Consider the following 25796-nt stretch of genomic DNA (forward strand, 5'->3'; position numbering starts at 1 on the left):
CCCTTCCATCCAGGCAGACTATGTACCGCCATATATAGTTTTAGTTTTGTTTTCCAAGCATTGCACAGTAAGTGAAGAGGCCATTTTATGATGACTAGAATGGATGCAGTATTTGTTGCTTAATTTATGTTGAATTAAATGTGTTTGAGCTGCAGGTCAGAATTATTTACTCTTTAAATTACAGTTTTTATTGGGTGGAAATAAAAATGTTAGTATTTGCTGGACTTTTGACATCACACTATGGGTTGCTGATATGGATACGATGACTAAGTAAATTGTATCCACAGAACTCTTGTGTTAGCCTGACATTTTCACAACTGTGGAGATATAAATATGGAGGTTTGGAGCTTTTTTACCTGCCCTGACATTAACTTTTCAAACCAAGTACCTCAGGATACATTTGCTGTGATACTATTTAGTAGAGTTGGAAATAAAAGTTATTTAATGTCTTTTTTTTTTCTACAAAAATGATAATAATCAAGCATGCCAACACCTGCCTTAAATGTGTCCTGAAGACGGAGCCAGTCTGCTATCAGTCTGCGATTGAATGGGGTTAAGTTAGCAATTACATGCAACCTGTTTCTGCAGCAATTAACTGTGATAGGTCATAGAAAAATCACATAACTGTTGCTGTCTACATGGACAGAAACTAATATTTAACTATTACATTTGTGCTCAGCAACTTTCCCTTTGTTTGAGCGGTTTGGTCGAGTAACATTATCTCAAGATGGTGGTGCATGAGATCAGCCCTCGCGTTTGTTGTATTTCCATAGTAGTTTGATTTAATGAATAAAATGTCGATATTTGGTGTCACTGTACTGTATCTGTATTTTTCCCCTCACTCCTCTGTTTAGCCTGTTTAGTGAATGTGTGTGATGTAGTCTGTGGACAGTAATAAAATCTTTCAGTCAACAACAAAATCTGTAGTGGCAGCAAAAGCCTGTTGGGATATGTGGTGGGATTGTGTACAAATAGTTGTTGATTAAGTCAGGATAACACAAATCTGTTTGGATCAAGTCCTCAGCTCTGTTATAGCCATCCTGGCACAGAAAATGTCACATTTAAACAACTGAATGAAATCATTTTACTACTTTTTGCTGAACTGTTCGGAATATCATTCATTCTGTGAGTCAAACATCCCTGCCTCACCTCAGCTCGTCTTGTCGTTTCATTCACTTTTTCGTCTTATTAATTCGGGACCGCAAGGCCAGTATCAGTGTACCACCAAGGAGAATCGTGGTGTGATATGAACATAGATAGCTCTATCCACAAAGTGCATTGTGGGACCTGGGTGTGAGCGCATAGGATGAAGCCGTGCCGCAGCGTCCAGAGGTCCATCTGGGCATTATGCGCATGAAGGCTCCGCCCCGTCGTAAGTTCCTTCTCCGTCTGTTGAAGCAGCTCGGAGACACCGCATGGCAGAAATCTGTTCCTCCCCTTTCACCATGGGGGAGCAGTTTAGATGGGGTCGTTCAAGTGTGTGTATGTGTGTGTTGGAATAGCATGCTTCTGTGTTTGACGGTGTGAGCCATTAAGCATGAGTAATTTAAGGATTGCAAGAACGGTCTCCACATATGCCCTGTGCTGTCCCAGCCTCGTGTGTGTCCGAGTGCACGCACTCGCGTCCTGTCCACAATGAAGATCGCTAATTTTGAAAGCTACTTCTAGCCTTCCATATAAAGAAGCACCCCGTTTCTTGTTCAGATGTCCTGTTGTCCTGTGTTCTCTCCCTTCCTTGCTCCAGTCTGTATAATGTACTCAGTGACCTTGGCGAGAATGATCCAGTGGCAGATTGCTACATGGTAGGGGCACAGTAGCTATTATTTTGAGTCAGTGCGGGATAGACTGCCAATATTTCTTCTAAACAGGATGGGGGAGGTCAGCTGACTAAAATCAATCTCTGCATGTTTCACTATAACTCTTAAAAGCAGCTTCATAGAGAAGATATATTTCTGGTGTTATACCTCTGTTGCTTCTCTTCCGTCTCTTGATGCCCTTGGGTTCCTAGTTTTGGAAAGAGCTTGGAGGGGGAGAAAGCATGCATGCGTTGAGTAAACATATAAATTAAGTATCCAAACAGAAGATAAATAAATGAGAGATTTGCTTATGGGCGGTCCTGCAGCTCACTGATTTTTACTAGAATGTCAGCGCAAGAACATAACCTGAAATCTGTCATTTGATTCTTGTATGGTTTCCATACCACAGTCAGTCAGTGAATTGGAGACCTTTACACTCTTCATGCATCTTGGTCAGTGCACTCTGGAGTAAACCCCTCTGTGACACTAGCTGTATAGAAAATCATTGGATTTGCTCTCATATATGTGTAGGGGGAGAATGAGCATTTTTCTTGGGCCACTTGGAGACTGTTTTATTTTTTTCCCATCACACCGGCTTGTGTTAGATTTACGAGCAGGCCCAAACAGGATGCTCCTCCATCTTTGAGGAAGGGGAATAGTGGAGCTGATGTAATAATCGCAATCTTTTTCCAACCCAGAATAGTGACTGTGTGAGGTGTATGTATGCATCACAATAACAAGTTGGGTTAGTTGTTTACAGGCCACAGCAGCAAAGTTTTCATTACTTACCTTTTAATGGTATTTTTTTTTTATCCCCCCCTCCCCAATTTGTTCCACTCTTTCTCGACCCTACCCACCCTCCCATTCAGCAGAGGAGTAGTTGGCAGCGGCATAAAGCATCAGCCTGCTCCGACGACTCGTGCCTGAGTCCCTGCCAACCTGTGTGAAGCTAGGAAGGGGAATAGGAAAGAGGGAGGGAAGGGGACGAAAGAGAGGAAAGCGATAGAATGGATTTTTTTTTTTGGAAGGAAGTAAACAGAGCAGCCTGGAAATCAACCTTCCAATGCCAGTTTTGGCATCCAGGGATAGAACCTCTCCCGGGTCCCTGTGAGGAGGCAGGAGCGCTTGGACTTCAGTTTTACGGGTGAGAAACACGGGATCACGGGTAGAAGCGGAGGTTAACAAAGACTAAATACCCACTAAAACAAGTCAAACTGGGCTTTATTGTCCGCTAAACAACAGACAGATTGTTGTCCCCTTGACTGGTGGTAAGCTTGATTCAAGCAGAGTGGCAGGGTGTCCGGGTTTGATTTTTCTGGTTCTGGTCCAGCCGCCTACAACCGACATCCTAAAAGCAACAAAAGGTGACCAACGTATTCCGCTTCTGTCCTGCTGCACTGTATAGAAGGTGCAGTGCTTTTCAGATATCCGAGAAAACAAAGACACGCAAAAAAATTACGCCCATATCTCATCCAAGTTGGGAAAAAAAGCCTTTTCATGAATCCTTCCCCCATATTCAGCCTGTTTTCTCCTTTTGTAAGCCCAGTCAGTCACCCTCCCTGCTTGTTTTTTTTTTTTTTTTTGTCGTCCTCTGTTCTTTCTTTTGCTGGCGTAGTGAGGGAGCGTAGTGAGGGTATTCAGTTCTTTCTCAGTGCCTGCGTGTGTTAGATGGGGTAATTCTGGCAGAGTGGGGTGTGGGCGCTGGTCTGGAGGGGGAGGGCGGGGGGTGCTGGACCAGGCACAGTGAAAGGAGCCAGCCTGGCACTGTCTGGACCTCTGCCAGATGCTCCCTGGGAGAAACACCCACTGCAGAGGTTGGTGTGCAGGTGATTGTGTGGCTGGTTGCGTGCATGCAGGCAGCCGCGCACATGTTTAGCAAGAAGGGAGTGAGGGATGATGGGAAGGTGGTGCGAGGAAGAGAGTGTGAAGTGAAGATGGAGAGCAGCTGACAGAGATGAGAGGGCGGGGAGATTTGGCTCTGAGTTTCCTTCTTTGGACAGTGCTGTGTCGGCATATTCTTGGCTAACTTTGTTTTTACCTCTCTCTCTCTCTTTTTTGTTTGTTTATTTGTTTGTGTGTTTGCTTTCTCCGTGTTCTCTTGGATGAAGTGCTTGGTCTTTTTATATAGCGCCCAAAGGCATGGTGGTCCGAAAGCCAAAAAGAATCCTTCACTGCCTCTCTGCTACCCTCATCTGTTGCTTCTCACTGGCTATTTACGCCTTTTATTGTTTTGGCAAGCTTGATCTCTCCTCCTCCCACTTCTCCTCCTTCTCTATCGCACACTCTTCTCCCTCTCACTCTCTCAGTTTCGCGCTCTCTTTCTCTCTCAGTCGTTTGGCAGCTACAGTACTTTTTATCGTCGTGGCCAGAAACAAAGGACAAGAGGGTGAGAGTGAGCGGAGGATAGAAACAATGCAAATTCACAGGGAAAAAACGGAAGATATCTAATGTTCTCACACCTCCTCAAGTCACCTCCATCGGATGAGAATATTTTGCCCGTACAGGCACTCATATACTTTGACTGGAGTTAACTGTGCTCGTGAACATGACCTAGCACTGCCAAACAACCTGCTGCTGAAAGACAGCACTGTCGCACAACAGGAGGGCAAGAAGAGACCGCCTTAGGGCACCCAGGCCCCCGTGACATTTTACTTCTTTGTGCTTGTGCAGTGTGCTACTCCACAGTAAAAAACAAACAGTTTTTTGTCAAGTAACAGAAGTGCCTTAGCACGCCAAGAAAGTATTATCAGCTCAAGTGTACTCTTTTATTGTGTAGTCTTCCAAACACTTAATCTTAAGGGCCCAAGCATTCAGAAACTGTTTCTTTTCTGTGCTCTGCTGTCTGGGTTCGGAACGATTTCTGGAAGCCTAAACTGAAGGTAGCTGCTGTTCTTTGGCCTTTTGTCGCAGAGGGAGATCATCCCATCTAGGAAATGAACTATTATGTCCGTATCAGATTAGAGATTGTTTTTATTCAGGTCAGTGTTGCACATAACATTTCTGAGCAGCCAGAAAGTAATCGCACATTGAACTCAGCGCAAGCGTCCATTATTGGGATGTGCCTAAGCTCTTAGTGTACCCCATGGCCTGTTTATCTGTAGACTAATATTAGTGGTTGCAGTACAAACCAGCCTTGCTTAGTGGAGATTTGCACGCTAAGTCACCTCAGTCTTCTTAAACCCTAATCCCCCTCACACATCTGCGAGCTACACACTCACACACACACTTCCTTTTTAGCACTCTAATTCCACTCAGCACAGTTGGCAGTAGAGTGCTACCTCTCAGCACTCCAGTTTGTTTTACTTATTGGGTATTTTTAACATGATGAAGATTAGGGTGGCATTGAGTCTACTTGCAGTGCTCTTCCCCACATGTGAGGTTATACAGGCTCACGCCCTTGAAGTGTAGTCATCTTTTTTGCTTTGTGGACGCCCAGTGGTGTCGAGCTGCACACTAAACACGCTTTCATTCCACATAAAGTGAAGTAAGAGGGAGAGAGATCAGACAGAACTGCTGCTTTGTGTTTAATTGTGTGTATTGAGGAGAGGACAGCAGGGATAGAATAGCAGTCAAAGCTGTGTAATCCCTTAAATGTTTTTCCTGCACAGAAGCCTCTGGCTTTGATTTGCTGGCCCGGGGCAGCCTGTAAAGACTTGTGAGGCCAAATCGAGGCGCCTAATAGGCCTCTTTGCTCTCGTATTGTAATTTGTACTGTTGCAACACTGTGTTATGGTCTGAAGCCATATTTGCACACTGTTTCTCTTCACAGACAAGCATGCAGTCAATGGGAATCCAACTGTGGAGCCTTTCCCAGAAGGGATGGAGACCATCATGTTTGGTGAGACTGCACAATCACACTTTTGAAAAATCAGAAATAAACCAATATGGCATCCTCTTTTACCAGTTTGTGGTTAGTAACACATTTTGGCGAGAAGCTGGTTTTACTGTAGCGCTGAAGCAGGGGCGATTCATGCATTTGTTTGTGCGCATCCAGGAATGGGCTGTTTCTGGGGAGCCGAGAAACTTTTCTGGCGACTTCCGGGAGTCTTCTCCACACAAGTGGGCTATGCAAGTGGCTTCACACCAAACCCCACTTACGAAGAGGTCTGCTCAGGTACTGCGCTTTTACGCATTTGTGTAATTATACCTGCACTTTGATTTATAATAACCGATCATGCTACCTTCCCCTGAGCAGGACATTTTACTGTTACATCTATGGCCAAAATAAAACAGATAAACAGCTGGAAAGGTTGCTTTAAGTAAAGCTATCTCTTCCTCTTGCTCCTTCCCTTCATCTGCAGTCAACTACTCAGAATGCACCGCTCCAGATGGGCTGCACCCACCCGTCCCCACCCCCCCATGACCTACTTGTAAGGATTGGGCTCTGTACTGTGCTGTACTGCGGCGTTTTTGCCAACAGAGGTTACTGTGTATGAAGCGCCATAGATTGGGCTTCTTTCCCTGAGAGTTTGATTTGGCGAACGTGCCGGAGATGAAGGCATAAATCCTGAGTATTTGCAGTCGGAGGCTTTGAAAATGTTTGGCTACCTGTCTGAATCCCTCTAAATTAGTCTCTCAGCGGTCCTCATCATGACAGTCGAAAAGATTTATGTAGGCAGTTGATGTATATATTCAAGAGAATATGTTAGATTTTACTCTCCTTTTCCCTCCCTTGTGTTTTAGGAGATATGAGTGTTAGTTTGAGGCTTCTCCATCACTCCATACTGGCATAATGTCTAGGTGAAGGCACAGCATGTGTAAAGGAAGGGAAAGATGCTCTGGGCTTAGTTGGCAGATTTTCTGAGCAGAGCCCTTCATAGAATTTCTATGTTTCTATCTGTTCTCCTCCCAGTCCTGCTTTCTGTCAGTTTCCCAGCAACACGATGGTCAGCTATGGAGGAAGATGGAGATGGAGACAGATGACAGAAAAAGAGAGACTGAGTGACGAAGCAAGTGGGGAAATGGGTAAAATAAACTTTTGAGGAAAAAAAGTGTGAGAAAGAATGGTTACCTGTCCATCGGCTGAGAGAGTGCAGGCGTCGCTCCATTGGCCATGACGGAGCAGAACACTGCGACGGCATGAGACCGAGGAGCTGTCAACACAGCCAAGGCAGGACAGACAGACAGACAGAAAGAAGGGGTTGATGGAACTGTCAGAAGAGCCAGGGAGGGATAGAAGGACAGGCTGGATGCTCTGACAGACAGAAATAGAAGAGGTTGAGGTGCAGTCAGATTCGACAGACACAGACAGACAGCTGGGAGTGATGAGAAAATGATGTTATTATCAATGAGCATATTTGAACTAATTTGTAAAACAGTCCATTGCACGAGATGTTTGCGATACAGAATCAAAGGCTAATGCTGATACCTTTCAGTTCTACCGTGCTGCATGAAGATGAATCCAGTCCTCCAACCATAACAGTCAGATAGACTGCTGATCATATCAATGGATTTTTAAAAATCTCTCATTAGTTTGTTATTTTCTGCCAAACCTTAGTAAACTAACAAGTGGTAAAATTGGTTACAAAAAAAGGTTGGTGATTGTTATTAGAACAAAAAAAACCCATAAATTCCAGACTCCAGTGTTTTGCTTATATCCTCACAGCGACACAGCACCACTACACGACTTCCATGTTTTCCACTTTAGTTCAGTTTATATCTTACAGATAGAGTTAATGGAGGCCATGTGTAGATCTCTAAGGTATAGGCCGTAAATTCTATTTCAGTGCAGGATCTGAACTATTAATATCACAACCACTATAATAAATAGGAGTGGAAGAAAGGAGAAAGACTGTGACTGTTTATATAGTCTTTCATACACTTTTGATTTGGGTTGGAAGGTCAGTTGTGTTTTGTGATTAAATATAGGACTTTTCTATAAGGAACCACTGTGATTATGTTGTGTCATTCACTGTGACTTGGAGCAGTGAGCAGAAAGTTTGCAGTAAATATGGCTTTGCTATAGGGCCATTACTGCAATAGAGAGTGTGTGTTTTATTGCTTCATGCTGTTTTGGCTCTGGATGATTGCTACTGGCATAAGAAACTTGTAAGACAAATGTCAGAAGGCAGTAGCCCCAATGTGAAGTTATATTTTTCAAGAATGCATTCTTCAGCACAGGCGTAGCTTCTGAGTGCATTCATATAGCCACTGTGGGTGAAATAACAATAATTATACTTAAGACTCTTGTTTGCTCACTGAAGGTAATTCCAAGTATTTCTGTGGATTTCCAAAGCTTTTTCACTCATTGCTGTTTATAACAGCAGATAACAATTAAACTAAAAAGGCCAACGGGATGCCATGTTGGGCTTTGAGGTATTTTTCACCCAGAGGGCTGTTCACCTTGCTGAAGGGTCCTTCAGCCAAAAATTGAATCTCTAACAGCTTTAGTGTTGCTGGCCTTTTCCACTTTCACCCCTTTCATGTGCGACAACCCTGAAGAGTCATACCACAGTCATATTATTTCAGATCTTAACAGCTATTTTTGCTCCAGCTGAATTTCTACCATTTTTGTTGAGTTGCTCACAGCATGACTGCCAGTCTGCAACCACACTCACTGTTCTGTGTTTGCAGAATGTTTGCAATCCCACAGAGTTAGAGGTTTTATACAGGTAATACATATTAAATATGCCAAGTCCAGTATTATGCATAGTCTCGAGCCACCCCTCATTTCTTTATATTTTGCTAATATATTTAGCTAACTGTGTTACACCAGATAAATGACATCTGAAAGTGATGTCATTAAGAAATAATCCAGACCTGACCTAACACAGGACCCAAGAGATGCATCTGGCCCATCAGCTGATCCACCAGCTGTTCACTGAAGTCATAAGAAATGATTTCAGGGTGAGGGTGGCTGTTAAGAATTCAGTTCAAGGGGAGGGTCCAGTCTGGGCAGATATGGAACTGAGAGCTACACTCCCAATCTCTCCGATTTCGATCTTAACTGCCCCTCTCCCACTGAATGTCAAAGCATCTGGGCTGAACTCCAATTTGGTGGTTCAAAATTCAATTAAGATCTGGGGTCAATTCAGGAAACATTTTAACTTGACAAATACTTGTAGCTTTTCTCCGATAATGTTCAACCATCTTTTTACACCATCTCAAATAGATCATTCATTTGCAGTCTGGCACAGAAACGGTCTGGTTTTCTTTCAAGATCTCTTCACTGAGGATGGCTTTGTCTCATTTAAATATTTGTGTGAAGACCATAACTTACCAAAGTCTCACTACTTCAGATACCTTCAGGCTCGGAGTTTTGCCTCTAAATTTCTCCCAGGGTACCCGTCTCTGCCCTCTAAGGACCTACTGTATCTAGTTCTTAATGTGAGTCAGCCCACTAAAAGAGCAATATCGAAGATTTATGCATTGATTCTTGAAAGCTGCCCTCATACATGGGACAAACCTAAGGCGGCGTGGGAAGGGGAGGTTGGAGAACTCATGTCAGAAGACATCTGGAAGAAAGCCATACAGCGTATACATACGTCTTCTCTCTGTATTAGACATGGCCTGATTCAATTTAAGGTCGTCCACAGGCTCCACTATTCTAATGACAGACTGTCTAAACTGTACCCTGATGTTGCACCGAATTGTCCTAGATGTGATTACTCTCCTGTTTCTTTGGGGCACATGTTTTGGTCATGTCCCTCCCTGTATGGTTTCTGGACATCGATTTTTCAATCACTGTCAGCTATATCGGGTGAAACACTGCGGCCTGACTCTTTGATAGCTATCTTCGGTGTACCTCGGGAAGAGCTGAGACTCTCTCCCCTCCACAAAAACGCAATAGCCTTTGCCTCGTTGCATGCCCGCCGTCTGATACTGCTGAGCTGGAAGGCGTCGAACCCTCCTTCCTACGTCCATTGGATTAGAGAGGTGATGTTGGGATTAGCTCTGGAAAAAATTAGGTATACCGTGCGCGGCTTGGAGAGTAAATATGACAAAACCTGGTCACGGTTCATAACTCATGTCAAGAGTCTGTCTTTTGCCTGATTTATTGTTCTTTACTTGTTGGTAATTTATGCTCTTGCTCTCTTCTCGGACTGCTGTCCATAGTCTCCTCAATGCCCGTACTTTGACTGTTGGGATTTCTTTATTCCCTTTTTCTTCTTTGTTTCTTCTCTCATGTGCCGGGGTCCGGCTGTTGGTGCTATAATGACTGTCACAGATTGGTTTGAGTGTTTCTCCCCTTTTTTTTTTTTTTTTTTTTTTTTTTTTGTGTTGTGTGTATTGTGCTTCCTGGTTGTGGGGATGCCACCTGGATGGGGGTGGGGGGTAGGGTTCGCAACTTTTGTAAGAAATTCTGGACTGTTTTGTTGGAAAACTATAAATAAAGTTGTAAAAAAAAAAAAAAAAAAAAAAAAAAAAAAGAATTCAGTTCAATTCAATTCAGTTTTATTTATACAGCACCAAACCCCAACAACAGTCACCTCAAGGCACTTTATATAGTAACGTAGACCCTACAATAATACATACAGAGAAAAACCCAACAATGATAAGATGCCCAATGAGCAAGCACTTTGGCGACTGTGGGAAGGAAAAACTCCCTTTTAACAGGAAGAAACCTCCAGCAGAACCAGGCTCAGGGAGGGGAAGCCTGCTGCAACAGAGAGTATTTAAAGCATTTTTTAAAGTATTTAAAGGTCTTTTGAAACGATTATTGCAAATTTGCAATTTTTGGTTTAAATTGTCGTGTAACTGAGATCCAACAGTTAGTGTCTTCAGCCATCTATAAAACACAGTGGAGGATCTGTCATAGTGGTGTTGAGGATCGTATCATAATTGATGGAATAATGAATGCAGAAAACTGCCATCAGATTTTTATCCACTATGCAGTGCCATCTGGAAAGCATCTGAAAGCAGTGGCTCCATTTTCCAGCATGATAATGATCCCAAACACACTGCCAATGCATTTAAAGCATACCTGGATAGAAAAACACACAGAAAGCTTGACTAAGAGAGTTCAGACTGTGTTGAAGAATAAAGGTGGTCATATGAAATACTGTCTTTCAAGCTCCTATATACTGTACTTCTATGAGTATTTGCACATTTCATTAAATAGCTCCACCTGTTTCCAATTTTCCTTGCAAAATATAAACACTTGAGGAGTTTTGCTGCACAATATGCTTATACATTACAATCTAAATCTAAAAATATGCTTAAAGTTTCTAGCATCACCTTTTTTTTCAGAAATTAGTTAATACACACTCCTTGACTTTGGTAACAACAGTTTAAATAAACGAACTCCTCCATTTTCATTTGGCACACCATGTTCCTCTGAGCATCATTTAGAAAAGAGAAAGTTGGTTTCAAACCAGATGCATGAATTTGGCAGACATTCATCTATTATCTGCAATGCACCTGATAAATCTTTCTGTGTGGGCATCTTTTGTGTGTGTGCTGTATACTGTACTTACAGTTTCTTCTGAAGCAGTTCCAAGCTGACACCTCTGTCTTTATGTTTAGAAGAAAAATGTGTTTGCAAAGGGGTGCTTGGCGTTTGAGATTACCTTTTCTGCTCTAAATGTGTTTCCCGTTGCGGATGCACCTACATGTGAGACTTAAAGCAGCTCCTACTTTGTGAATGCCTGCAGGCAGCTTGTTGAAGCTTCGGGGTCCTGGCAGCTGCAGACAGGAGTGAGTGCTTTTGGCAACCTCCACCATAAACCCCAACATTGACTGCTTTCTCTTTTGCTCTCTCTTTCTATCTGAATCTCTCTTTCTGCCACTTTCTCTCTCCCCATTGTGCCATGAGCAATGGCTGACTGTCTTCTACCTGTGGCACCTGAACTCACTGCACAAGCATCCCACTCATGAGCTCTCCTTTGCAGTTTTCAGTAGGCAATTGTTTTAAATTTAATCAGCTGTTACAGTATGTCCAGTGTTTGTGGTGAAATGTAGGAGAACAGAGTGAAATAAGGAGAACCTGGATTGAGTGGACATCATAAGAGGGGATGTCGTGTCACTTTACTTAGATTAATGCAAATTTGTGCTTCTCCACTAGGTCTGACAGGTCACACCGAGGTGGTGAGAGTGGTGTTCTCCCCCCAAGACATCAGCCTTGAAGAACTGCTTAAACACTTTTGGGAGAAGCACGATCCAACACAAGGTAGCAGCGCACACATACACTCACAGACAAACCCCAAAGTTGCCCTCAAATAAGTCCTCTCCCAAGGGGCACAGGGTGTATTAGAGCAGAAGGATGATGCCCAGACGTGTGCCTGTGTGTGTGTGTGTTGTGGTGGGGGGAGGTCTCATGGGTGTAAGTCAACGCCAGACAGTGTTAATGTGTCTGAGATCCAGCCATCCATGGAGAGACCCACCAGTGCGGTGCATGTTCAAGCTCCCGAAAACCTCACTGAGCATGTGCGTCTTTCTTACTTTATTATATGTATACCAGCCTTTTGTCGTTCACTACACATATTGGATTCTGGGTGACGCAATGATGATACTAAATTCGCTCATTTCTAGGTTGAATAACGTCTTTGGATTTTTATGTTATTGTGCTCACTTGTGCTTCATCCGTGGGTTTAGTCCCTTAACGACATATCTGAAGTAGTCAGTGACAGGAAGCTGGTGACTGTTCAGAAACTTTGGAGCGACGTCGTAACAGCTCGCTTAACTAATTCAGATGCTTCACTTGTGATCGCTGTTCCATCGCACTTGCACAGCATCGACAAGGACCACATCCCCCAAAAGCCATATCTCTTCTTTTCTTCAAGTCTGTTGCTCTCTTGTTTTCTGTGCTCACTGGAGGAGGTGATGTAAGAACATTAATGCACCGGGAGGATATGTAGAGGGTGCGTGCATCTATGTGTGTGTGAGAGACAGAAAGGACAGGCAAAGAGGTACTGTGCTCACTTATATTGAATGTAGGGAGGGGCATGACAACTTGGGAAGAGATGGATCAAAGATTCATAGGCCCAACCTTCAGGCTTGTGTGCACGCACGCAACACTCACAGTAACGTTGCCCGTGACGGTTTTGTCATCCCTTTTGCATCTGTCATGATTGCTCTCTCATGATCGCTCCTGGTGTGACCTACATACACTGGAATGTCAGCCATGTTTGTGCGTCTACCGCAAATACCCAGATAAATACAAGCATAAGCTTTTCACTTCGGCTGTTCTACATGAGGCAGGATTTTGGAAGGATGCAGGGGAAGAAGAAGCTACTGAGCGCTGAAGATCATCCAAGAGCCCCATCCTCCTAATCAGAAGGGATTCTTCTCCTGTTGACCACAGCTGAGAGCAGAGACACGTCTTACTGGGGGCAAAGAGTCGAGCTGACACACCACGGTGAAAAAGCAGTGAGGCCAAAAGACTAGTCATGCATTTCCCTTGACTCGCTGCCTTGTCTCATCTCATGTTTTATTAATAGTGTGCAGCTTATTGTCTATGTATTTTTATTTTTATTTTTTTGTCACAGGTAAGATCAGACGACATATTTTGGAATAACCACAAACTCAAATGTACTTTTTTCTCAGTCTCCCTGAGTGTTGCTCCTTTGCGCGTGACTTAAATGTGAATCCCGGCCGTTTCTCTCTTCTCAGATCCTGGGTTTACGTGTAGCAGAAATTCCTCTGATTTGACAAATGTAGCATGGAGTGGTGGAAAAGGGCCCGCTGGCTGTGCCTTCACGCATGCTTAAGCTCCAATTTATTCTGTCCACCTTAGAGCTGGGCTTAAAAGAGAATGGAGAAATTAAGGAAGTTCACTCTTTTCCCTTTTAACTGCACACATTCACTAGAGATCGTATATGAAGACGAGCCCGGGAGCATTACGAATTCTGTTTTCTCCTGGCACGTATCAAAACAGCAGAGGTTTGATAGATATAGATATATATCTATAAAAACATATGCGCGTGTGTGTGTCGGGGGGGCAATGCACAGGTGCATATTCAGTTGCATGTAATGCTTCCCTTTTAATGCGTTCATGTGGGTGTGTGCATGCACATATGTGTGTGCGCGCGTGTATGTGTTTTGATATCTGTGCCTCTCTGCTTTGCCTCAGTTCAAAAGGGTTTAGTCCCGACAACGTGATGCCGGGCTGCGTCAGCTCCACCAATCCCAGCCTGGATAGCAACATTAGCAGCCAATCAGAAACTCCCAGCAGCCTTTGCTGTGTGCCCCCTTTCCATATTCAGCAACACTAGTCTCAGTCTGCTGGCTTCTTTGGGATGTTGCATAAAGCCACCCCCACACCCCCCCATTCCAACATGCTTCCATATTATAAGTTTCTCATGTCTACGTTCAGTCAACTCTTCAGGAGCACCCCTCCACGCCAGTGAATGACAAACTCTCAACAGTCGGGTGACATTGCATGTCAGAGGGCAGCAGCCATTTTGTTGCATCTTGAAAGCTGAAAACGTGATTTCGTTGAGGATGATCACCGCTGACTTGCAAGCCCATCCAGTTTTTCTTTCGCTTTAATGCGGACTCCGGCGCAGTAAAATTTTACCTTATGCACAAGTGCCCACTATGCCTACTTTAAGCTTTAATTAAGCTTTGCTTCATTTGAACATACACTTAAGAGCACACCCATGCATACTGTGCATGCAGAGAGTGTACACAGCAGCATAGGCTGCTTGTCAGTGTATTCACTGGACGAGTCCTTGTTACAGAGGCCTGTAGGCCCGGTTTCACTCTCTGTTTTTGCTATCTCCGCACTCCCTGTGGAAGATAGGAGCACCTAATCTGGTCATTTCTTTATCCTGCCAACCTTTCAGCGCAAACCCCACTGTTTCTCTCTGTTACTTCAATATTTGCCTTACCACCCTTTTTTTTTAATCCTTAACCCTTTTAAACAAGCACCCCCCCCCCCCCCCTTTTTTTTCTCTGATTTCTTATTCTGTTTTCTATCTTCTTTCCTCCAATTCTTTCCTCTGTGTTTGCACATTCTGTCCCAGTTTCCCCCTCTCCTCCTGTCTCATCCTATCACCCCCTCCGCCTTCCCACCCCACCCATTTCACCTGCACCCCCTACCCCTGTCCCTATTGCAGTGAGTGGAGCGGAGGGGCAAGTGAGAGAGCAAACGGCCCGGAGCCCGTCAGTACAGCCGCAGAGCAGCACAGTGAGTCGACCGCTCCCTGAGGCCATCCGCTCATCACACAAACACACTCACATTCACTCACTCCTCTTTTATCTCTTAGTCACTCTCTCCTCCCTGCTCCTCATCCCCCCCCTCCCCCCCGCTCTCCTCATCTCTTCCCCTTGTCCCCCACCCTCTCCGCCGCCCTTCATCTTAACAAGCGAGGCTTTTCCCCTCCTCATTGTTTCCTCCCCATCTCTTTTTCCCCTTCTTTGCTTCCTCTTCCCTCATTCCCTCCATCCTCTCTATTTTTTGAGGCCATGCAGTATTTATGTTGTGGGCTGCTGATGCTGCGTCAGTGAACAGACATCACAGGCGTACGCCGATAGACACAAAAACACAAGTGTACAACTAAAATGGCCGACGCATCTGTCCTCATTTGATAGCGTCTGCACCATACATGCATGCTAACCTTTGTAGGTTAGATACTTTAAATAGTTTAGTTAAAAAGAAGAAAAGAAAAAAATGATTGTGAGGGGTTTTTTACATTTGAGCTTGGGGTTTTTTTTTTGTTCTAAAATCTATATTTTACAATATGAATGTAAGTTGCACAGCATTGTTGCTGCATTACATTCTATATGACAAGCTGTATTTAAATGGCTTATTGCCTATCACACATAAACATGATCTATTTGAGTCACCCTAGCAGCGGTTACTTTCTGACAATTGCAATGAGCATGAATATTCCTTTATGTAATATCTTCACCCCAGCTGGCGGCGACACACGTCAATTCCCTGTTGGGGTACCCCCGTGTCCCCCCCGTGTCACCACATCCCTCAATTTCAGGGGTGCCCGTGCACATCCAAAGCCAAAATCCCACAGGAGATGACCTTGACATATAACCCATGACCTCTGCAACCCCCCACACTTCTAATCCAACCCTGTTTCTCTCCTGTGGTTGGCTGAGGTTGGCGGGCTCATTACCAGGTGTCGGTTATTACACCCTCACACATGCTGACGGCCTTAATTTATGGAGATTGAGGCACGTGTGTTCACAGCGTGGGGGTTGAGTTCTGCATGTCCATTTGAATATGTTAAAGTTTTCTAACATTTTCATACTTCAATATTTCGATGTATTTTTTTCAATTTACAAATTTGCAACCTTTCTTTCTGTGGGTTTTTGTGAACGTATTCATATTTCGTGGTAATAACCCAACACTGATGACAACTGGACTGAAAAAATATATTTAGAGCTAGACATGAGATTTGGGGTTCCAAAGGTAAGTGTGGTTTCTTCTTTCAAAATTAAAGTCTAAACTAAAGTGTTTTTCAGAATAAAGAGTGATAGTGTCCTAAACATTTTAAGTTTTTTGACTGCCTGTCGTACATTTAATTTGACAGCACACAAAATGAGATCAAATTTATGTGCAGCATTTGAAAAATCAATATTTAAAAAAACATATTCCCTCCAGGGAAGAGAAACTGCATGTACTTAATTCTGGACAGAAACTCAAAGAAGTTAGAGTGTTATTATTGTAACTGTTAATTTGGAGCAGTCAGGGTTTTTTTTTTTATATTTCTGTTTACTTCATTTTTACATAATTATATAATATGTAAATTTGATCCCAGTAGGAGGTTTGGGTTTGCTGAAACTGCTGACCTGAACTCTGTCTAAAGTAGAGAGGGATATAACTCGAGGAATCCAACTTATGCTCTCAGTATGGACTGACTGGAGTACAATGGTAGAGCTCGCTTCACTGTTGGAGCAGCTAAAAATAAACAGCTCAGGGTTAGAGTCACAGTGGTCTGACAACATGCCCAGAACTATGAAGTGATCATGTTAGAGAGCACTGCTCCTGTATGGAGAAATTAAAAACAGTAAGATGAGGCAGCTTTTCAAAAGAGGTAACTGCAGCGATCTACCTCATGCATTGTCACATAAACAGATGTAGTCGCGGTAACATCCCTGAGAGTCACAGCTCTGATTTAAAACTACCTCCTTTCAGTGTTGTGTCACTACCTCACAGCAAGCTTTGCAATGGCTTATTTTTTTCCTTTGAATGGTTATGTTATATATGCATACAGTACATCTGTCCGTATGTGTGCGAATGCGTTTGCACGTGCAGGAGAGAGTGTGTGTCCGCTGGGGATGCTCTCCTCATCCCATCTCGGTACTCTGCCTCTGTCTCCAGCGCATCAGGAGCGTCTTACATAAGAACAGGGCAAAAATAGCATCTGAGAGTGGAGAGGAGGAGAGAGCTCTGCTGGCACGCACAGTCGTAACAGGACCGCGGGGCACGGCACAACCCTGAGTACTATCACACACACACAAATGCACAGGGAAGACTGCAGTTATCAGTCATTATACATCTTTTTGTGTTTCCGTGCGTGTGTGTGTGTACTTTTCTGACAGAATAGTAGAAATGAGGACTCCGCGAACACCGAATAATTCCCGATGATCTTTCAGCATGGGCACAGGGCTGTGTTAAACCTCCTCCGTAACCAGAGTTGTGTATGCATCGCACTAAACGGAGGTAGAGAGTAAGGAATCAAGAGTTGAAAAATAAAAAAGAAACTACATTAGTTCATTAGTTTTCACTGTGCTGCAGTGTAATTGGTATGTGCTGCCAAGTGCAGTAGTTCTGAATTCACTTCACATGTTTTTCCCGCCGTGTTCAGAAGCATGCAGAAAGTCACCAATTATGCAGAAGCGTTTCTTAATTGCAGACACCTACAGAAGCTTGACTGCTGAAATGTTTGTTGTTCTTTCTTCTAATGATTTTTTTGTGCCTCATTTTCTTGTTTTACATCTATTTAAGTGTCAACTGCGCGTTTGAAATACAGGGATGGTAGAGCAGCCGATGAAGACCGAAGGGGAGGTGGGAACGGTACGTGAAGCGGTGGAGTGCTACCAGATGAAGGATCACGGATAAAAAAAATAAGCCCCCACTTCCGTAGGATGGCGGGAAAGTGGAGCATGTTTAAAGTGTGCCACTCGCTCTTCCCTGGCTTGTAATTTCTACCTTCATCACTTGTTCGTCTCCTCCCTCCCTACCAGTTTGTCACAACACCAGCCTTCATTTTAATCTGATTACTTTCTTACTATTTCATCTCTTTTCTTGGCCTGCAAATAATTTTTTTTTTAATTCACAAGTCTGGCTACTCGCTGGTGCCAGAACACGCCCCCCCCCCCCCCCCCCCCCCCCCAAAAAAAAAATCTCTCTGCATCCTTTCAGCACAAAAAACATATACGTGCATATGGCAAAGAAAGCAAGGAAAGAAATCTGGAAACAAATTAGTAAGTGGGCAATGAGGCAAGAGCTAGAGAAAGAAAGTGAAAAAGCCCAGAGTGCTGAAGGAAGGAGGGAAAGTGAAGTTGGGAGTGGGAGAAATGGCGTGCTTTTATCCCCAACAGCCAGAAGGGACAAGCTGAGTGGAGCCTTTTTGTGTGTGTGTGTGTGTGCAAGGACAAACATTGGAAGAAATTGTATAGAGTTGCAAGAAATCTCAGCAGGTTTAAACGCAACAAGACCCAGAAGAGTTTGCTTCTGCATACGCTGGTTTGTGTGCAAGCGTCTCTTGAAGAGAGTAGCTACTCCCTGTGAGACTTCCGCCCTCCCTCTTTTTCTCACTGTGGCTTCCATTTGTGTTAAAAGATACACTTTAAAGGTTCTCATTTGGTCAGGGAGGGGGGTTGGAGGTATACATCAGTAACCCAGAGAGGCAGTGTTCATATCTATCCATTCACTTCCGTTTATCCTTTCCAGGGTCGAGGGAGGTGCTGGATTCTATCCCAGCTCTCATAGGGCAAGAGGCAGGGTACACCCTAACACATAGAGACACAGACAACCATTCGCACTCACATTGACACCTATGGGCAATTTAGATTAACTGCAGGTTTTTGGAGTGTGGGAGGAGTACCTGGGGAGAACCCACACAAACACAGGGAGAACATGCAAAGTCCACACAGAAAGACCCCTGCCTGATGGTGCCTGATGGTGGAATTGAACTCAGGACCTTCTTGCTGTGCGGCAACAGTGCTAACCACCGTGCCAACGTGCTGCCCTATAGATATATATCTATATATACATATATATGTGGATGAGTGTGTTTGTGTGTGTGTACATGTGTCACCTGTAGCCCCTCCTCTTCTGTCCACCCCCATTACCCTCTGCTTTCAGAGGCAAGGCTCTCATGCATAATGCAGAGTGAACAGGGAGGCTCTCATTAATAATTACTGCTGCCTTTGATGGATGGAGAAAATAACGAAGGGGGCTGTTAAAAATGGAGAGACTGAGAGAGACGATGGAGGCGGGAGGGGAGAATCAAGAGTTTTTGGGGTGTTTCCCCCCCTCCTGTTTTTTTTTTTTTTTTTTTGCCATCATAGTTCTTTGAGGGCTGAATGCTTATGGGGATGGATTTGGAGTTAGTATAATCAAAGGCTAGGCTCATATTTTGGATGGTGTTAATATTTTGATTAGGGAGTGACTCCTTCTGATGGTGGATGGATCTCAGAACTTAATTGTGTTGGAAGCTGCAATTACCACTCCAGGGTGTTTGTCTCTTGGCTTTTCTCTGATATTCCATATCGTCTACCACTTCTTTGTGATGAGAAGCCTTTTTCATCTTTACTTTTTTATGTGAGATATTAAGCTTCCACTGTTTCTGTAAGGTGGAAAATTAATTATGTTCAGCTGTATAAGAAAAAAAAAAGCTTTAATCAAATTAAAGCGGAGTAAATTTCGAGATAAAAAGGTAAAATTAGAAAATATTACAAAATTGCAGAATATTTGTATTTGAGTTCCAAGCTGGTGGATCATAGAGAACACACACACTGATTCCAAGCAACAGGGTGACATTTTGAAACTTAATTACTATTAGTTGGTTTTTACTGAAGGTCAGAGCAGTTATGTGTTCATTTTATTTCACTCACTATCCAAGTTACTCCAAGTATGCACTGTCGTAAAATTTACCTGTATATCACTTTTACTTAGGATTGCCGATTTCAAATGTATTTATTTGTATTGCATTTATGATATGTATGCCTTCTTTGTTTTTAGATCATGTTTTAAGTGTACGAGCATTTGATATTGTTCCAGAAATATTCAGTGAAGCAAATTCCTCAAGGCAGCAACATTAGTAACAGTGAGTTTATTCAACGTGTGTCGGAGAGCAGTCAATGCCTGCTTGTCTGCTCTGATTTGAATGAAGACCAGATGAATACTTATAGCCATTATGCCTGAACAGACTGTGTCACAGATAGGTTGTGACACTCTATGATGTAAGGTAGCATTTAATCTAAAGAGAACACGATATGCAGATCACTGTGTCAGGGAGATATCTTGTCCGTACAGTGAGTGGAAATTGTTATTCTGCCACAGTATAGATTGAACACCCACATCTGAGATGTAACAACAGACATCGCTTACAGTGTGTTGTTTTACCTTACACGTACAACAAACCTTACATTTAGTGACGTAAATATTTGAAGTATGACACGTTTTTTTGTCGTTTTGCCATTTTCATACATAGTTCCACATAATAGGCTGAAAAAGAAATTGGACAGTTGACTTACAAGAAGCTCTGTGACCAGGTGAGACCTGTACCTTTGTTTTTCCATGATAAATTAAGCGGATAATAGATCTGGAGTTGCTTTAAAATGTGGAATTTACATTTTCTATCTGTTTACTGGAGCTGTCAGCTCCAGGTCCAAAGAGCTATTGATGCAAGTGAAGAAGGCCATCATTAGGCTGAAAAGTTAAACCTATCGGGGAGATAGGAAATCTTTAGGAGAGGGGAAATTGAAAGTCTGATGCACTTTTAAAAAGAAGCGCTGCACTGACCAGCTCAGCAAACCAATCCCCCCCCCCCCCCCCCCCCCCCCAAAAAAAAAAAAAAACACCTAAAGACAACTGAAGCCACCATTATTCAAACTCACAAGGCTGTAACCATTATTTTTACGTTAACAATTGGTTTGAGGAACACTTGTAATGAGAGCCGTTTCATTCTTAGTGACGAACTAGCCCTTATCATCTCTTTACCATCTTTCAGCTCATTGTTTTGGTTTGAACAAACAACACAAATGTACAATATGGGAATTTTGTTATTGTTGATGTCTGTAACGTAACTTCAAAAGCAAGACCATTCTCACCTTTGTTGGTTGCTTTTACAACTTGTGATTTTAGGGGTAAATCAGATTTTGAAGGTGGTTTACTTTTTGCGAGAGTATATCACCATGGTAACTTGTGCTGCAGACCTAACCTCCTCTGGAACAGGTAATGTTCAACATTAGAGATCTGCAGCTATGAAATCACCACATAAAGATCAAGCAGATCTATGGAAAATAGCTTTACCATTGCATTCATGGATCCAGAGATAGAAGGAGGAGCTGAATTTTTTAAGAGCGTCCAAAGTCTTTGCTTTTCCCTCCTGAGCCTTAGTGATAAATATAGATTCTTAATGCACTTTTATTCCTTTATGCTTTTTCCCTGTTGGCTGTAAACTATTTTACAACAGTTGTTTTGTTCTAAAAGCATTAATATACAAATTTAAAACAGGACAGCTATTTGTACTTGTGGATCTTACACTAAATTTTTGAATGTGAAAAAAAAATCCTAAAACTTACTTACTTACATTAAAAATGTTAAAGGAATTTAACAGAATATTGAAATCAAGTTTTCTCCCACGTCTTCCATTATAAAACTGTGATATCAATAATTCTCGTACCTCACACAGTCTGTATTTTTTCCGGCTTTTCTTCCCAGCTTCAAATAGGCTAGACTTTATTAATGTGGGAGGTGTTTTCCAGTCTTACTGACAAAAGTGCTTAAAGTGCTCACACATTCATACAGGGCTTTTAATACTAAACTACTGTTCAGCACTTTTCCTCTCACACACACACTCTCATACTAGCACACATTGTCTGTGGCAGTCGGTTTTATATGTGTTTATTCTCTAAATATTTTTCTAATATCATTGTATTATCTTTCTTTGTAAGATCAGTTGCTCTTCTGTCAGTAGACCTGCCCACATTTGCAATGCCTTTCATGTGAACACACTCGTAGCTAGATTTGGAAGTCCTGGGTTGACTTACTGAGTCGGATTGCCTTGCTTTGGTACAGGGCCCAGCACAGTTTCAAAATACAACACAAATGAGCAAAACTGTTGTTTCAAAATGTTGTGTGACTTTTTTCAAGAGTTGCTTCTTGCCAGATGTCTGAAGAGGCAGATGTTTGCCAAAATGTTCACGCCAGTTTGATCCCATGCTGCTGCTTTCTGGCCATGTAGGATATGGTGCCCCAGAAAAATCTGTGTTAAAACAAGAAAAAGAGAAAGGGAAGGAGACACAAAAGCATATTACCTCTACATGACAAAGACACAGCAAAATGTTCTGAATATGGTGACAGAAACATGACAAGCTTTAAAATGTAAGAATTAACCATTTGTTTTGCTTGCCAATCGCTGACCAGTAGCCAAAAGTGCAGTAAAATGAGAGTGGCTGGAAGGAGCAGTAAACGTGTTGTCCACATGAACTAATCCACCATCAAAATCAGGCTGAAAGGCATATCTGACAGGCCTCTAAACAAGAACACATGTATCAGTGATTCAAGCCCATAACAAAACGCCAATGACTGAAAAAGACAAGGATTTAGAAAGATAGAAGAAGACAAGAATGACACACTTCAGTAAAGAAAGGAAACAAATGCAGAGTGGGAGATGTGTCCACGGATGTCTGAGCTGCTCAGGAGTTTAGCATTTGAAAAGCATAGAAAGGATGGCAGCTGTTTGGCCCCCTAATCAAGTTACAGTATACCTGGATATCCTCCCAAACACTCTGACGCAAAGCTGATGAAAATGTTTGACACTGTCACATAGATGACAAAGAAGAGGAAAATGTGTCCACCTTCATTTGCCCATACACCTACACGACTCAGGCCTTCCTAATGAAAGCCTGAATCTGCTGTGAACTTTGAATTCATTCGGCCTCATGAATTCAAGACGCAGGATGATGACATAATTATGAAAGCCTTTTGCATGCAAATCACATTGTGTCTGCTCTGATTGTGGTGCTTCATGCATTTTTGTGGGGTGTCTTATTTTTCCTTTGTGTGTGTGTGTGTGTGTGTGTGTGTGTGTGTATGTGTGTTTTATGCAGGTATGAAGCAGCACAATGACCAAGGTACTCAGTATCGTTCAGCCATTTACACATCCAACCCCACTCAGCAGGAGATTGCGCTGAAGAGTAAAGTGGCCTTCCAGCAGGTATGATACCCCCTCACACACATCAGGAGGTTTTATTATTATATTTACTCAAGTATGGGATTGCATATAACCAAACTATAAGCCAAGTAAAGCAGTAGCCACGGAGCGACTCTTGAAAAATGTGAAGAAAGTCTCACACACCTTTCCAGTTAAAAGACTAACGTAATGCATGTATATAAATATGACTGAGTCATCATATATAGGTTTTATCAGTATATAGGAACCTTTTTGAGTGTTGCAGCAGTCTAAGTGGTAGTTTGGAGCTTTCTTTATTATTTGAATGGCAATTAAAAATTAGTGTCTGGAGTAGCAACCTCTTATGCAGTTTAGTCAAGCAAAACCATCTTTTTAGGTGATATGCATCTAAACCGTCTTTCTTAAACCGAAAGAGAGGAAGGGGGTCAAAAGGCCATCTTAACTGATTTCTAAAGCTCTCCCTTTCAGTGGTGCACGCGTGCTTCTTTTGTTCGTTCTATTGTTCTGCCCATCAGCCTGCCGATCCGTCCGTTGTTCCCGGCATCACCCTCTTCGCTCCTCCAAATGGTATTCATGGATGAGCTGGCAGGGGGCAGAGGGGAGCAAATTATGATCGTTAGGGTTACTTGGGGCTCCCGGGGTCAGCAGCCAGGCGCTGCGGGCCTGTTTTGTTGCCGTGGCAACAACCTCCCAACCTTGGCCTTGGGCTTGGGTCAGAGGTTAGAGAGGAGTGGCAGCTGGGACCATAAAGGTGGGGGAGGAAGAACATGAAAAGTACGAGAGAGCCAGTTAGATCAGAGAGTCATCGCTGACAGGTTATCAACTGAAGATGACCCTGCCCTTTGGCTGTCAACTGACCACGACCTCATCACACCCACACGCACACAAGCACACATACCACCAAGATACACCCTTGAAGTATTTTTTAAAAAGCTAAAGAGCATGGGGCAAATGGATGAAGCCTGTAACAGTCAACAAAGAAACAGGGAGAGAAATGCACAGATGGCACACATGCATTACCATCTGCATAGTAAGAGACAGGAGGAAATTACATGTGTATATTTTGAGTTTAAAAGTTCATCTTTGAACTTAGAAACGGCATTCGACCAAACAATCTTACCTGTGATCTGTTTGGCAGCTCTTTGGAGTTCACCCGGTTCACTGTAGGGCCTCAAATGCAAGTGAAAGTGAAAACTTTTAGGAGACCCAGAATAATCAGTAGTTGCGAAGTGCTTACATTGAATTTTCTTGTTACCTGGGACCAATAGCAAGTAGTTTCAATGACCCATTTTCACCTGGAATTTGAGCGTGCGGCACCCTCAACCTCTGGATGCTTGCAGTTGCAAGGACTGCACAGTTCACCTGGTGGGAGACAGCCTGTCTCATTTCAACCTTAACTGGCAAGAGTCAGTCTCGAACAGATTGGAGAAAGGCCTGCAACTAATTGCTATTCAATTTATAAAGGCAGACAGATTGGCATGTGCTCCTTCAAATAATGAAACACACAAACCTGAGTGACTAAGGTTTGTGGCAGGCAATTAACTGTAAATTATGCTTTTTACACCAAAAGCATGTCTTATTTTGTGGCTGATATGTGTGTGTGATAATTGCCTCTAGGAGTGTTTATTTATTTGGAAAGACGGGGGAGATGTTATCAGAATGAGTGTGTAATTGGCATGACTGGATGGCTCAAAGCTGTGAGCACAGTGCTAAAACTTTGGCTCTGTCCTGTCGCTCTTTATTCAGTCCCCGCTCTGAGTGTTTAGAGACGAGCCACATATTCCTGCTCCACAGTAATACTGGGATTTTATTGAAGCAGAGCAGAACTGAACTGAACTTAATGGAGCGATGGAGGGAGGGGAGGAGGAGTATCCTTGTATGCAAGGCACATACAAGGATACATCTTGCTTTCCTTTTTACAGTGAGCAGAGCCGGTTCCAGTGTTTCAGACATTTCTACACAGACGTCAGGACATAATTCAATCATCTCTCCATGGCTTTTTTCCAGGGTTCTGTTGCCTTTATCCCATTTATCAATGCTCCCCGTCTAGCCCAAACTCAAATATATGTCAAAGGTAGCATCATGATGGTGTAAAATCTTTATAAAATCAAACAAAAACATCAAGAATGAGATTTCCATACCAGATCGGTTGGGGCCCCGAGTTAAAAATGACCTCCTCCGGTGCTGTTTGCCAACAAGGTGCTGGTGGAAACTGATCTATTGTTGGCTAAAGACAAAGAAAGCAGAGATATGGAAGTTGTGTTCGGACTCAGTGAGAGAGAAGGATGATCTGTACATGAGAGTAAGAAGCAGGTGAAAGAGAGGTGGAGGCATGCTCTGGAGACAAGAGGAGTGAAAGTCTGTAGAAGCAAGGCACAATACATGCGTGTGAATGAGAGGGAGACAGGTATGACAGTGAAGCTGCAGGTAGTGAAGGTATATTAGTTTCAATACCTGGGATCAACCATCCAGAGCAAAGGAAAGGGCACAAGAGAGGTGAAGAAGAGGATGTAGGCAGCGTGAAGTGGGAGGAGATGAGTGTCAGGGTAACTTGTCACAGAAGGACAGCAGCATGAGTGAAAGGAAAGGATGTATTGTTTGGAGATGGTGGAACTGAGAAAAAGACCAGAGGAGGAGCTGAAGACAGCAGAGATTTTTTTGGGACTGACCAGACAAGATTAAAAATGAGTCCATCAGAGCTTAGCTGAGGTTGACCAGTTTGGAGAGAAAGTTA

General features: G+C 43.1%; 1 protein-coding gene across 2 annotated transcripts in view; it reads left to right on the forward strand.

Annotated features, from left to right (window-relative positions):
* The window catches only part of msrab (methionine sulfoxide reductase Ab), a 48311-nt gene that overhangs the window by 2164 nt on the left and 20351 nt on the right, over positions 1–25796 (forward strand). For both annotated transcript variants that reach the window (XR_190918.2, XM_004540422.2), the window contains exons 2-5: positions 5566–5634; positions 5791–5910; positions 11800–11904; positions 22980–23086. Coding sequence is in view for 1 of the 2 variants with exons in the window: in XM_004540422.2 (XP_004540479.2) it covers positions 5566–5634; positions 5791–5910; positions 11800–11904; positions 22980–23086 (401 nt within the window). In the remaining variant the exon portion in view is untranslated. The remainder of the gene's footprint in view (positions 1–5565; positions 5635–5790; positions 5911–11799; positions 11905–22979; positions 23087–25796) is intronic.

The sequence above is a fragment of the Maylandia zebra genome, linkage group LG19 (assembly GCF_041146795.1).
Source record: "Maylandia zebra isolate NMK-2024a linkage group LG19, Mzebra_GT3a, whole genome shotgun sequence".
Classification (NCBI taxonomy): domain Eukaryota; kingdom Metazoa; phylum Chordata; class Actinopteri; order Cichliformes; family Cichlidae; genus Maylandia; species Maylandia zebra.